The 12,317-nt window shown below is 43.7% G+C and overlaps 1 protein-coding gene across 1 annotated transcript in view; it reads left to right on the top strand.

The window, feature by feature from the left end:
• OBSCN (obscurin, cytoskeletal calmodulin and titin-interacting RhoGEF) overlaps window positions 1–12,317 on the top strand; it is a 291,804-nt gene that overhangs the window by 88,389 nt on the left and 191,098 nt on the right. The window contains exons 31-36 of the mRNA XM_073329682.1: window positions 1,046–1,312; window positions 2,364–2,633; window positions 4,275–4,541; window positions 8,206–8,472; window positions 10,108–10,374; window positions 11,636–11,905. Coding sequence (XP_073185783.1) covers window positions 1,046–1,312; window positions 2,364–2,633; window positions 4,275–4,541; window positions 8,206–8,472; window positions 10,108–10,374; window positions 11,636–11,905 — 1,608 coding nt within the window. The remainder of the gene's footprint in view (window positions 1–1,045; window positions 1,313–2,363; window positions 2,634–4,274; window positions 4,542–8,205; window positions 8,473–10,107; window positions 10,375–11,635; window positions 11,906–12,317) is intronic.

Here is a 12,317-nt window from a genome sequence, read left to right as displayed (position 1 = left end):
CAAAAAGGGCCATGTGTAGATTTTGGAGGGAAATGTTTTCTTTCAAGAAGGCATCCCCATTTCTGCCTTGTGAGCACTGTCCCTTGCTACTTTACACTTAAGTTGTGTGACAATGTGTCAGACTGGGCAGCTGCAAGAGGGTGGTCCTATTGGGTTCCGGGAAGTGGGTGGGCGCAAGGGGACAAGCCACTGGGTCCAGGACTCAGATAAATACGGGGGACAACAAAACCCAAAACAAGGACAGGTGTGAAGGTCAAAGGGTCAAAAGTAGGCAACCTGAAAGGGACACTGAGCAGAGAACCCTGGACACCACCCACTGCTCCTTGAATGTGTCAAGGGAGCCAGCGGACGCCGCCCAGAGGAACTCTGCCCAGCTATGTGAATGGAGAGAGGAATGGAAATAGGCTCCAACAGTTGCATAGTGCCCCCTCGGTCAACATCCTCTCCCTAGTGTTATAGTGGACCACTTTGGCCATTGCTAGGAGGTTGATGAGGAGGTCTTGCGACTTTGAGGGACCATGGGATGTGCGTAGATAAGAAGGTGAGGGGAGAAGTGCAGCCAGAACCGTAAAAATAGGCTTCAGGAGGAGCCAGAAGAGGAGGTACAACCTGGCACACTCAAGATAAGCATGTGCCAGGACCTCCCTAATGCCGCAAAAGGAACAGGCATCTGGGATAGGGGTGAACCGTGCCGGATACACGCCCATGCTCATGATGCCATGAATGAGCCGCCAACTAATATCCCCGGTGGGCCATGGGACCAAGGTGGAATACAGACTGGTCCATCGGGGATCCTCACCCTCAACGGGTGGCAATAGTTCCTGCTACTTAATATTGGGGTGGGACACGAGGGTGAGGAAATGGAGAGTATGGGGCATGAGCATGTACAGATTTGTGCTTGGTGCGGTTCGGAAGTAAACCGGCTGCAGGTCATCCAATCATTTCCAAATAATTGATGATGATAATGAAGGAAATGTTACTAATGAGCTTCATCTGGCACCATCCACTACAACCACACAATTTGTTTTTTATTCCTCCTCCTTAGAACTGCCTGTAAAATTTGTGAAGCCTCTGCGGGATAAGATTGCTATTGAGAAGCACCGGGGTGTCCTGGAATGTCAGGTGTCTCGTCCTACTGCCAAAGTTAAATGGTATAAGAAGAACGTTGAGATTCTTCCCAGCCAGAAATATGAGCTGGTGAGTGACAGTGTCTATAGGAAACTCATCATCAACGACGCCGAGTTTCAGGATGAGGACGTTTACACATGTGATGCTACTGATGACACAAGCTGTGCTCATTTCTATGTTGAAGGTACTGGACTATTTTCTTTCAACTTGTTGGAAGGAGAGTGGATAGTTCCAGAAAGTATTTGAAATTTAATCTACACATGTAACTTAATTAGCATTTGATCATTTTTTTATTTCTGCAGCCCCTAGGCTATGGGGGGCAGGCGCATCCAGGAATATGAACTTGTGATCTGTCCTCCCAAGGGAAGTGTTAGAATCCCCATTCTGGAGACCTTTCCAATTAGAGTGGAGAAAGAATTATTCCCTACAATAGGCTAGTTTTGCAGTGGGATTTCAACTGGATGCCCGATGTGTTTCCCATCACTGGGAAGGTTTAATTCTCTGAACCTTCTATTTCGGTTTATATTTCTTGGTTTCTGATAACAGAACAGAAAGGATGGTCTTGTGGTTAAGGAATACGACTGCAAGTCAGGAGACCTGGATTCTGGCCTTTGTCCCAGGCTCGCTGTCTGACCATTCACCAGTTGCATGTTTTGCCATATATAAAAAGGAACCAATAATATTTACCTACCTGACAGGAGTTCTGTGGGGCTTAATTCACTAATGTTTGTTAACTTTGTTGACCTCTCTGGGCATGAAGTATTATAATTAATATGAAAAAGTCTATTCCTAAATGCATGGCCTAACACAGTGTTTCTCAAACTGGGGTCTGCGAGGATACTCTAGGGGGTCCGCAGGCCCCGCTGATCAACTCTTCCCCTTTCCTTCCTCAACTCTTCCCCCTCCCTCCCGTTGCCTCCTGCGTGCCAGGGAACAGCTGTTCAGCGGTGTGCAGGAGGCACTAGGAGGGAGTGGGAGGAGCAGGAATGGGGTGCATTTGAGGGAGGGGGTGGAATCATGTGCGGGGCCTCTGGCCCCACTGATAAATTCCCCCCCCTCCCCAGTGCCTCCTGCACACCACGGAACAGCTGTTCCCCAGTGTACAGGAGATGCTGGGAGGGAGTGGGGACAGGGCGTGCTTGGGGAAGGGAGGATCCTAAGGGTTGCTAAAGTTTTGAGAACTTAGAACCGCTGGTCTAATATATTCCTCTTCTTGCTTTCCACCCCCATCCCAGAGCAATCCATTAATATTGTAAAGCAGTTAAGTGATGTGGATGTGACAGAGCCCACAGAAGCCAAGTTTGAATGTGAGATCTCCATTCCATCAGTGAAGCCTCCCAAATGGTCTCTGGGTGGAGAGGTCTTACAGACTGGTAGAAACGTTTCTATAGAGCAAGAAGGCACCATCCATCGGCTGATTCTGTGGAAGACCAATTCTGACATGACAGGCACCATTCAGTTTGCAATTGGCAAATCAAAATCCACAGCAAACCTGCTTGTAAGAGGTAATTTGATGTGCCCTGGATGTGAGAATTAATTAGAGCATGGCCCAGACTCCTTCAGAACCTTCTCCCACGCACCCAAAAATAATTTCAGCCTAATTTGCAACTGTTTTCTGTATAGTCTCCATCGTTTGGAGTCTTTAAACTGAGATGTCTTTCTAAAAGATATGTCTTTCTAAAAGACAAGTTATTAGGTTTAATGTAGGAATCAGTGAGTGAAATTATATTGTCTGTGTTACCCAGGAGGTCAGATTAGATGATCGCAAGGGAACCTCTGGCCTTAAAATCTATGAATGTAAAACCAGGACAGTCACAGTAAGATCCCATAAGAACATAAAAGCTGACATACTGATTCATACCATGGACCAGCTTGCCCAGTATCCTGTCTCCTACAGTGGCCCATACCAGAAGTTCGGGAGAACTGTACAGAACAGGGCCACTATGGAGTGAGCCAACCCTGTCTTCCACTCTCAGCTTCTGGTAGTCTATACCCTCTATACTTCCTGCTTTGGGTCAGGGTCAGAAATAAAGAAATACTAAGAGAGGCTGCTCCCAATGTGGTTTTACTCACCCAAGCACAGAAAAAGGCTGAAACCTTCCAGTAAAGCCTCTTGCAGGTTTCCAGGCCCATTTCTAGAAAGGAAAAGTTTCAGTAGAAAGGCTTTCTCGCCCCCCCCCCTTTTTTTCCCTCCCAGGGACACACACACACACACACACAAACTCACTCTCCTGCTATTACCAGCAGGAGAGTGAGTTTGTGTGTGTGTATGGGGGTGGGGGGTGAGAGAGCCTGGATTTGTGCTGGACATGGCCCACCTTGATTACCATGCACATTGTAGGGAGAGTGGTCACTTTGGATGAGCTATTACCAGCAGGAGAGTGAGTTTGTGTGTGTGTATGGGGGTGGGGGGGGGTGAGACAGCCTGGATTTGTGCTGGACATGGCCCACCTTGATGATCACTTTAGATAAGCTATTACCAGCAGGACAGTGGGGTGGGAGGAGGTATTGTTTCATATTCTCTGTGTGTATATAAAGTCTGCTGCAGTTTCCACGGTATGCATCCAATGAAGTGAGCTGTAGCTCACGAAAGCTCATGCTCAAATAAATTGGTTAGTCTCTAAGGTGCCACAAGTACTCCTTTTCTTTGTTCAGATTAAGTTGATGATGATGATTGTAAAGTGCTTTGAAAATGAAATGTGTTGTGTGCCATAAGTGCTGAATATAATTTGGATAAGCTTGGTGAGACCAGCAACATTTTTGTAGATTCTAGCTGAGAAAAAGTTCCCAGTCTTTTGAACTTAATTTTTCCATATGCTAAATACCCTGGGCTAAATCCTGAAGTCCCCACTCAGCCCTTATTTAGACAAAATCCTCAGTAAGAATTTTGCTGAGTAATAAACAACGCATCAAAACTTTCGAAATTTGGCTCTGCATTTGGTGGTAAATATTCAACAATCCCTTGGGGAATCATATCAGCAGAAATTCCTGGTGTAAATTCTGCTACCCGTGGCCCCTTGGCAAGTCAAACCTCTAACAGAAATTCAGAGTGGTCCTTGTATTAACTGCCGTTGATTACAGATAAAATTGCACCTCTATTTTCAAATTGTTCTTACCTGTTCCTCCTTCACAACCCTCTTTTACAGATATTAACGTGCAGATTACCAGAAAGCTGGAGGATAAGACTGCCTTAGAACGCCATTCAGTTGTCCTGTCCTGTGATTTTAGGCCTTCTCCAAAGGTTGTAGAGTGGTTCAAGGGACACACCCTCATTGAGCCCTCTGAAAAATACAAACCCAAGTGGGAGAAGCACACAGCAGAACTCAAAATTCTGAAACTGACACCTGAAGATTCCGGCACATACAAGTGCCGAGCAGGAAATGCAGAAACCAAAGCCACGCTGACAGTGGAAGGTATGTGGTTTGCAGTAGGGATGGCTTTCTCATTTGCCCAGCACATATCTGTATGGTTTGATATGCACCTTTGGCTCTGAAGATTCTCTGCTTGGTTTCTTTTGTTGACCACAGAGAAATTCGCATATTTCTCCTCTGCAATTTTAATATGTAAATAATCATTAGTGAAAAGTGCTATTTTTCAAAATCATTACAGTGCATTTTAATGGTGCTGTGTTGATAGTCCAGCAGACAGAATTATAGTTCCTATCCACAGAACAGGGAAATCATGTACAGGGGCAGTGCTTGTGCAATGCTCTGGCATTATACATGTGATCATGTCATTCTAGTGGCTAGTCTGAGGGACTAGAGTATCTGGTACTTTCAGCTAAATAAGTCTCTTAAGTCAAGTCCTAGAAGCTCTGTTTTGGGCGCTGATGGTCCTGGGCTTTATCCCAATGACCAGTGCAGTGTCTGTTTATACGTGCCAGAGGTTCATTATTCAAAAAGTACAGGGTCTGGAGACAGAGGTAGGTAGACGAGACTTTCCGGGACACAGTAGTGCAGTCCCACACTCAGTCTGACAGCTTCAGTGGCGTGGAGGAGGAGGAAAGTCTCAGGAAAGGAGAACATCAAGCTGGAGTGGAGGGAAATTATCCCATAGTTGGAATGCTCCTTCCAGATGATGTAGTGGTATCCTCTCGCACTTGAGGATACCCCTGGCGGGGCAGCTATTAGGAAGAGAGTGGTAATAGTAATGGGGGATTTGGTTATTAGATAGTTGGGTTTGTGGTGACTGGAGAACTGCATGATGAATTGCCACTGGACAATGGAGTTGCTAAAGGACCACTCCAGGAAGACAAGCCCATTGCAGAGCAGCTAAATGAATTCTTTGTGTGAGTCTTCATTGCAGAGGATGAGGGGGAGTTTCCCATACCTGAGCCATTCTTTTTAGGTGACAGATCTGAGGAACTGTCCCAGATTTGAAGTGTCAGTAGAGGAGGTTTTGGAACAGCTTGATAAACTAAACAGTAATAAGTCACCAGGACCAGATGGTATTTACCCAAGAGTTCTGAAGGAACTCAAATATGAAATTGCAGAACTACTAACTGTGATATGTAACGTATAGCTTAAATCAGCCTCTGTACCAGATGACTGCAGCATAGCTAATGTAACACTGATTTTTTTAAAAGGCTGTAGAGGTGGTCCTGGCAATTTACAGGCTGGTAAGCCCAACTTCAGTAACAGGCAAATTAGTTGGAACTATAGTCAAGAACAGAAATATCAGATACATAGATGAACACAATATGTTGGAAAAGAATCAACCTGGCTTTTGTAAAGGGAAATCGTGCCTCACTAATCTGTTAGAATCCTTTGAGGGGGTTAACAAACATGTGGACAAGGGTGATCCAGTAGATAAACTGTACTAGGATTTTCAGAAAGCCTTTGACAAGGTCCCTCACCAAATGCTCTTAAGCAAAGTAAGGAGCCATGGGAAAAGAGGATAGGTCATCTCATGGATTATTAACTGGTTAAAAGATAGGAAATAAAGGGTAGGAATAAACGGTCAGTTTTCACAGTGGAAAGAGGTAAATAGTGGGGTCCCCCAAGGATCTCTAGGGGACCAGTGCTGTGCAACATATTCACAAATGATGTGGGAAAAAGGGTAAATGGTGAGGTGGCAAAGTTTGCAGATGATACAAAATTACTCAGGATAGTTAAGTCTGAAGCTCACTGGGAAGAGTTATAAAGGGGTTTCTCAAATCTGGGTGTCTGGGCAACAAAATAGCAGATGGAATTCAGTGTTGATAAATGCAAAGTAAAGTACATTGGAAAACATAATCCAAACTATACATACAAAATGATGGGGTCTAAACTAGCTGTTACCACTCAAGAGAGAGATCTTGGAGTCATCATGGATAGTTCTCAGAAACATCTGCTCAATATTTAACAGCAGTCAAAAAAGCTAACAAAATGTGAGGAATGATCAGGAAATGAATAGAAAATAAGACAGAAAATATCATAATGCCACTATATAAATCCATGTTATGCCCACATCTTGAATATTGCATGCAGTTCTGGTTACCCCATCTCAAAAATGATATTTTAGAATTGGAAAAAGTACAGAGAAGGGCAACAAAAATGATTAGGGGTATGGAACAGCTTTCCTATGAGGATTCAAAAAACTGGGGCTGTTCAGACAGGGGATATGATAGAGGTCTATAAAATTATGCATGATATGGAGACAGTGAGTTTACTTTTTCACATAACAGACGAACCAGGGGCAACTCAATGGAATGAATAGGCAGCCATCGGTTTAAAAGAAACATAAGTCCTTTTCTCACAATGCACGGTCAATCTGTGTAGCTCATTGCCAGGGGATGTTGTGAAGGCCAAAAGTATAACAGGGTTCAAAAAAATTAAAGAAGCCCATGTAGGGCAGGTCCATCAATGGCTATTAGCCAGGTTGGTCAGCGACACAGTTCTATACTCTGGGTGTCCCTAAGCCTCTGACTGCCAGAAACTGAACAATGGATGGATCACATGATAATGGCCTTGTTGTGTTCATTCCCTGTAAAGTATCTGGCATTGGCTATTGTTGGAAGACAGTATACTGAGCTGGATGCACCATGGCTCTGACCCGGTTATGCCATTCTTATGTTCTTGTGTTTTCACCATGCTTCCCCTGCGATAGGCTTCATCCCTGACCTAGAGGTGCAACCTAGGGTAACTCATTATCTCTGTCCAGTTAGCACATTGTCTATGAAACTGCAGTCTTGAGTGATTGTTGTGATTTTTTTGAGGGGGGAGGAACATGGCACCTTTCCACTAACAATGGAAATTAGGCCTGTGATTAATTTAATTTAATAGTCATATAGCCATCACTTGATAGCATCTAGATGCTACTGACCAGAATCAGATTCGTACTAGTGGCTTACAGTTTAAAGGTTCCATATTGCTAATCAATCCCCTTAATCAGCCAGTCCTGTGAAGAATAACATTTCAACGATCTGTTGGCTTTCAGGAAGGTGATCTTCTAGTTAAGCCACTGATCTGGAACTCAAAAGAAAGGGGTTCAAGTCCCATCTCTGTCACAGACTTCCTGTGTGACCTTAGGCATGTCACTTGATCTTTGTATACCTCAGTTCCCCATCTGTAAAATAGGGATAATTAAATTTTCTTTCTTGCACCCTTTATCTGCCTTATCTGTTTGGAGTGTAAGCTTTATGAAGCAAAGGCTGATTTTTTGTGTGTGTGTGTGTGTGTGTGTGTGTGTGTCACAGTGAGAGCTAGATCCCAGTTGGCACATTTAGATGTAATAATATTACTTTATAATATGTGGCTATACCATGTGGGGGAGGGGAGAGGTCCTATCATTTGAGAAGGAATTAATTATTTTTTAATAAAAAGAGTTTTGTATATTGCAAGGAGAATAGATGGTGCTGCACAATATGAGAAGAGGCTTTTGCATTGGATGTCTTATTATTGGGCTCAATACATGAGTGACTAGAGGCAATGTAACAGCCTGTGGTGTACAGGAGGTCAGAATTGATGATCTATTGGTCCCTGCTGGCCTTAAACGCTATCAGATCTGTGATTCTGTTAATGATTTTATTAATTAATTATCATCATTGTTGTGATGACTTATTCGTTTGTTTATTTATGCAACTTTGGTTTCTTGCAGCCCGGCAGGTGGCGATAACCAAACACTTGCAGGATGTGGAGACTGAGGAGGAGAGCTGCGCTGTCTTCTCCTGTGAGCTGTCCCATGACGACGAGGAAGTGGAATGGTTACTGAATGACACTGTCCTCTACACCAACAGCTGTAATGAGATCAAGAAGATCGGCAAGTACCACACTCTGACACTGAAGCAAGTCACGCCGGACGATGCAGGAACGGTGACTGTCAAGACAGAGAAGGTGTCAGAAAGCGCTCAGCTGAAGGTGAAAGGTGGGTAATGGCCCCAATCCTATGGAATTATTTAAGAATGTAAATAAGAAATGGAAAAGAGTTATTCAGTTGCCCCATCCTTTCCCTGCCAGTGCAGTGTAGCTCCCTATAGGCCCTATGATTCTCTACCAGAATTTGAGTAGTTAATAAACATGGATTCTACCTCTTCCCTTAGGTGTGAATACTGTAGTCCAACTGAAATGATTAGGAAATTCGACCCCGGTATCCTGCCAAATATTTCCCTTGTTCAGCATTATCCTATTACTTCTCACTGCTGCGACCTGGATCAGTCTGAAAAATTATTTCCTCTGCTGAATGTTACCACCCTTCAAAAATCTATAGATGATTATCTTGTATTGGCCTTTGATTATTTGTAGCTAAACTCCAGTGTGTATCTAATGGGGCACAGCAGACCACGCCTTCCTTTCAAGAAACCTATTCTGGAATTAGACTGTTTCAAAAGCAAGGAAATATTTTGTCATGGTTATGGATGTACCTTTGGCAAGAAGACAACAGAGGGAGAAGCTGGAACTGAAGGTTCTTTGAGATTTAGTCCCCAATTCCCTTCAGAGAATCTGAGAGATATTCTCCCCCCCCCCTGTCATGTCCTCTTCAGAGCGTCTGAGGGATTTACTTCCCATGTCCCCTCAGAGACGCTGAAGGGTTTACTCCCCTGTCCCCTCACAGTCAGACGTTGTTCTGTTTTTCTATACACAAAGAGCAAAGATGCACTTTTAGTAAAAATGTATTTTAAATTAGATTAAGGAAAATAACAAGATGTTGGAGGGGGAAGTAGAATCTCCATGAGAGAGAGCACACTATGTTTCTCTCCTGCTGCTAACATGCTGCATTGAGTGTTGAGTGATATGCAGTCTCTCCAGCTGGGGGTGTGTGTGTGGAAAAATGAAGTCACATCCTTTTCTCCGGGGCTCATTTTCTTTCTAAACCACAAACTCAAAACCAGAACCAATCAACTCACACTCTTGGGTATTAACAATCTGAACTCTTTCCAGTTCCCTTCCCTTGTGTTGATTCTCCCTGGCTACAATGGAGAGACCAACACTAGGGCTTCCCTGACCCTAGGTCTCTCCTGTTGGCTACCCCTGCTTTATAGCTGGTTTCCTGCATGGACACGACATGCTTGCTCCCAGTCATGTGTCCTGTGGCTACAACTTCCAGTTTTAAAGGGCCCAAGGGCCATAATAGGTCCATGGGGGTGTGCACCTGTACCCCAAGGCCCAGTTAAAGGCACTGTACTACAGAGAGAAATATGATTCATAACGGCCACAGTACACCTCAAGGAGCACCACGATTCCGTGGGACCTCAGCACTGCAAATAACTGTCCATGGCATGGAGATGCAGATCAGCTGCTCCCACTCATCTCTACACCCCTCCTCCCACAACAAAGGGGTTATTGAAAACTGTGGTCCCCCTCTCTCCAAAATAAATTCCAGGGACATGAGGTGTGAGAGTGCCTTCGATTCCATATGTATATGGTCATGGCTGCACTGAGCATGACAAGGGTTTGATTAAGCCCTCTTCAATCAACTGGAATATACTGCAAGTTGTTTTGTCTGAATGTCCTGGTTTTTTTTCTCCTTCTCCACCTCTCCCCCCACATTAATTTCCTTCAGAGAAGCCCATCGTCTTCATGAAGTCCTTGGATGATGTTGTTGGGGAGGAGCGTGGTGTGATCACACTGGAGTGTGAGCTCTCCAAACCAAAGGTCAACCCCATCTGGAAGAAGGACAATGTGGAGCTCACCCCTGGCGACAAGTATGAGCAGATGCAAGCTGGGAAGACACTGTGTCTCATTGTTCACGATCTGGACAAGAATGATGCTGGTTTATACACATGTGATATTGGCACTGACCTTGCCAAGTCACGGGTCAGCATTCAGGGTAGGTGCAGCTGAAAATGACTGTGTTCTTTTAAATGGTGCTATGAATGAGTGCTGCCTGCCTCTTCTTTTTGAGTCACATATTCTCCTTCATGAGGCACAGTAGTCTCCATTTTAAAATCAAGATGTCACTAGTTACCAAATGATACATAGATGTCTCTGCAATCACAGTTATTCTCTATTCTAAGCATAGGGAAAAACTATGACATCTCAAATAGCATTGAATGGTACCTGTTGGCAGCTCAAAACATTTTAGTGGCAGACATTGTAGACCTGCACATTTTTCAGGAACTTTATTTGCTCATTTTCTTCCTAGGTCAGGCATATTTTATGGTTAACTTTCATAAGGTGGCCAATCATTTCCCCTCGTATTTATCATTCGTTTAGTTTATGAGGCATTTAGTATAGCAGAGGTGCAAATTGCTGCACACCTCTCTGCTGGGTTCAGCTGTTTATTGGACTGAGCTATGGAGCAAATCCTTCCGAACCTTCTGTTATTAATAAAAATCATGAGCCAAAATGACAAATAAACTCCTTAATAAAAATATTGATCGTACATATGCATGCAAAGAGAAGAAATATGGGTTTCTTTAAAGAAAATAACATGGAATTTAACATGTTTCAGATGTTAGCTTAGAGTCTATTCTGAGGAAACATATCCTCCATCTGAAAAAAATACCCACAGGCCCCTGTTCCTCAGTCCTTATTACTATCTGTAGGAAGAAAGTGTCCCAAGTCTTTCAAATGCCTATGTGTTCTGAGCGGACTTGGGCAGGTCACAACATGGCAAACAATCACTAACATCCCATTTCTCAGAGCCAATGTGAGCGGAGACCTTCACCGCATGCCCAGTTGTAGAGGCTTCCTGACTGACATTCTTCTCTCCAGCTTTCATGAAATCTTGACTCCATTTCACAGAGGATGCTTGTTTTTCCTGAGCATGCTCATTCTAGTGCAAGTTGTCCAGGTTCTGTCAAGTCCCTTTCCCATCCTTACAACTCAGTGGAGGAGGAGGGGTTACACTGGGCATTAAGGGATAACTTAGTAGTAGTTCTTCCACAATACTGAATATGCAAATGAAGAATGTGGTGCTTTTCCATCTCTCATTCTCCTAACCCTTCAGATAGCAAGTGTTCAGTGTTGTTCTTCATGTGAATTTTAAGCTTTTCCATATATGTCGGTTGCCCTCTTAGGCCTCTGACTGCTATACAATACCACATTTCTCCAATCCTAAATGTAGCACCTGCCTTCTTGCCTTCCAGAGTTGAACATTGGTATCACTAAACGCCTGAAGAGCACTGAAGTTCAAGAAGGGGAGAATTGTACTTTTGAGTGTATTTTGTCCCATGAAAGCATTGGTGATTTCCACTGGATGCTGAAGGGGAATGAAGTGCACAGTGGTGGACGATTTAAGACCTTTAACAAAGGGAGGAAATACACCCTCGACATCAGGAATGTGGTTGCTGCTGATGCTGGGGAAGTAGTCTTCACTGCTCGCAACTTAAACTCCAAGGCCTCCCTGGTTGTGAAAGGTAACGAATGCAGAGATATTTCAGAGTTGGAGCAATGTCAAAAAATTGGTTAAGGCAAAATCCTTATCTCATTGAAGTAAATGGCAACTCTTCCATTGAATTCAATTGGATGAGGAACTGATCTTAAAAACAACTTGAAATATTGAAACATTTATATTGCTTTAAAGCTTTTAAAATAAATGTTTATGGAGGGAAGGGACTATTTAAAGTGGCTTCATCTCTGCTTGCAGTTTTCTCAGTACTATTAATTACAGGTCCAAAATTATGGGTGCAGATTATTGCAGGTGCAAATGCAGTTAGATGACTAGCCACTCAATTTGCACCCACAGTAACAGCATCCATAATTAACTATGGATGCAAAAATGGTAGCCATCAAAGTGAATGCCTTTGTTACAAATAAGTCCCATTCTGT

The sequence above is a fragment of the Lepidochelys kempii genome, chromosome 2, assembly GCF_965140265.1.
Source record: "Lepidochelys kempii isolate rLepKem1 chromosome 2, rLepKem1.hap2, whole genome shotgun sequence".
Classification (NCBI taxonomy): Eukaryota; Metazoa; Chordata; order Testudines; family Cheloniidae; genus Lepidochelys; species Lepidochelys kempii.
This window is presented reverse-complemented; position numbering and strand designations above follow the sequence as displayed.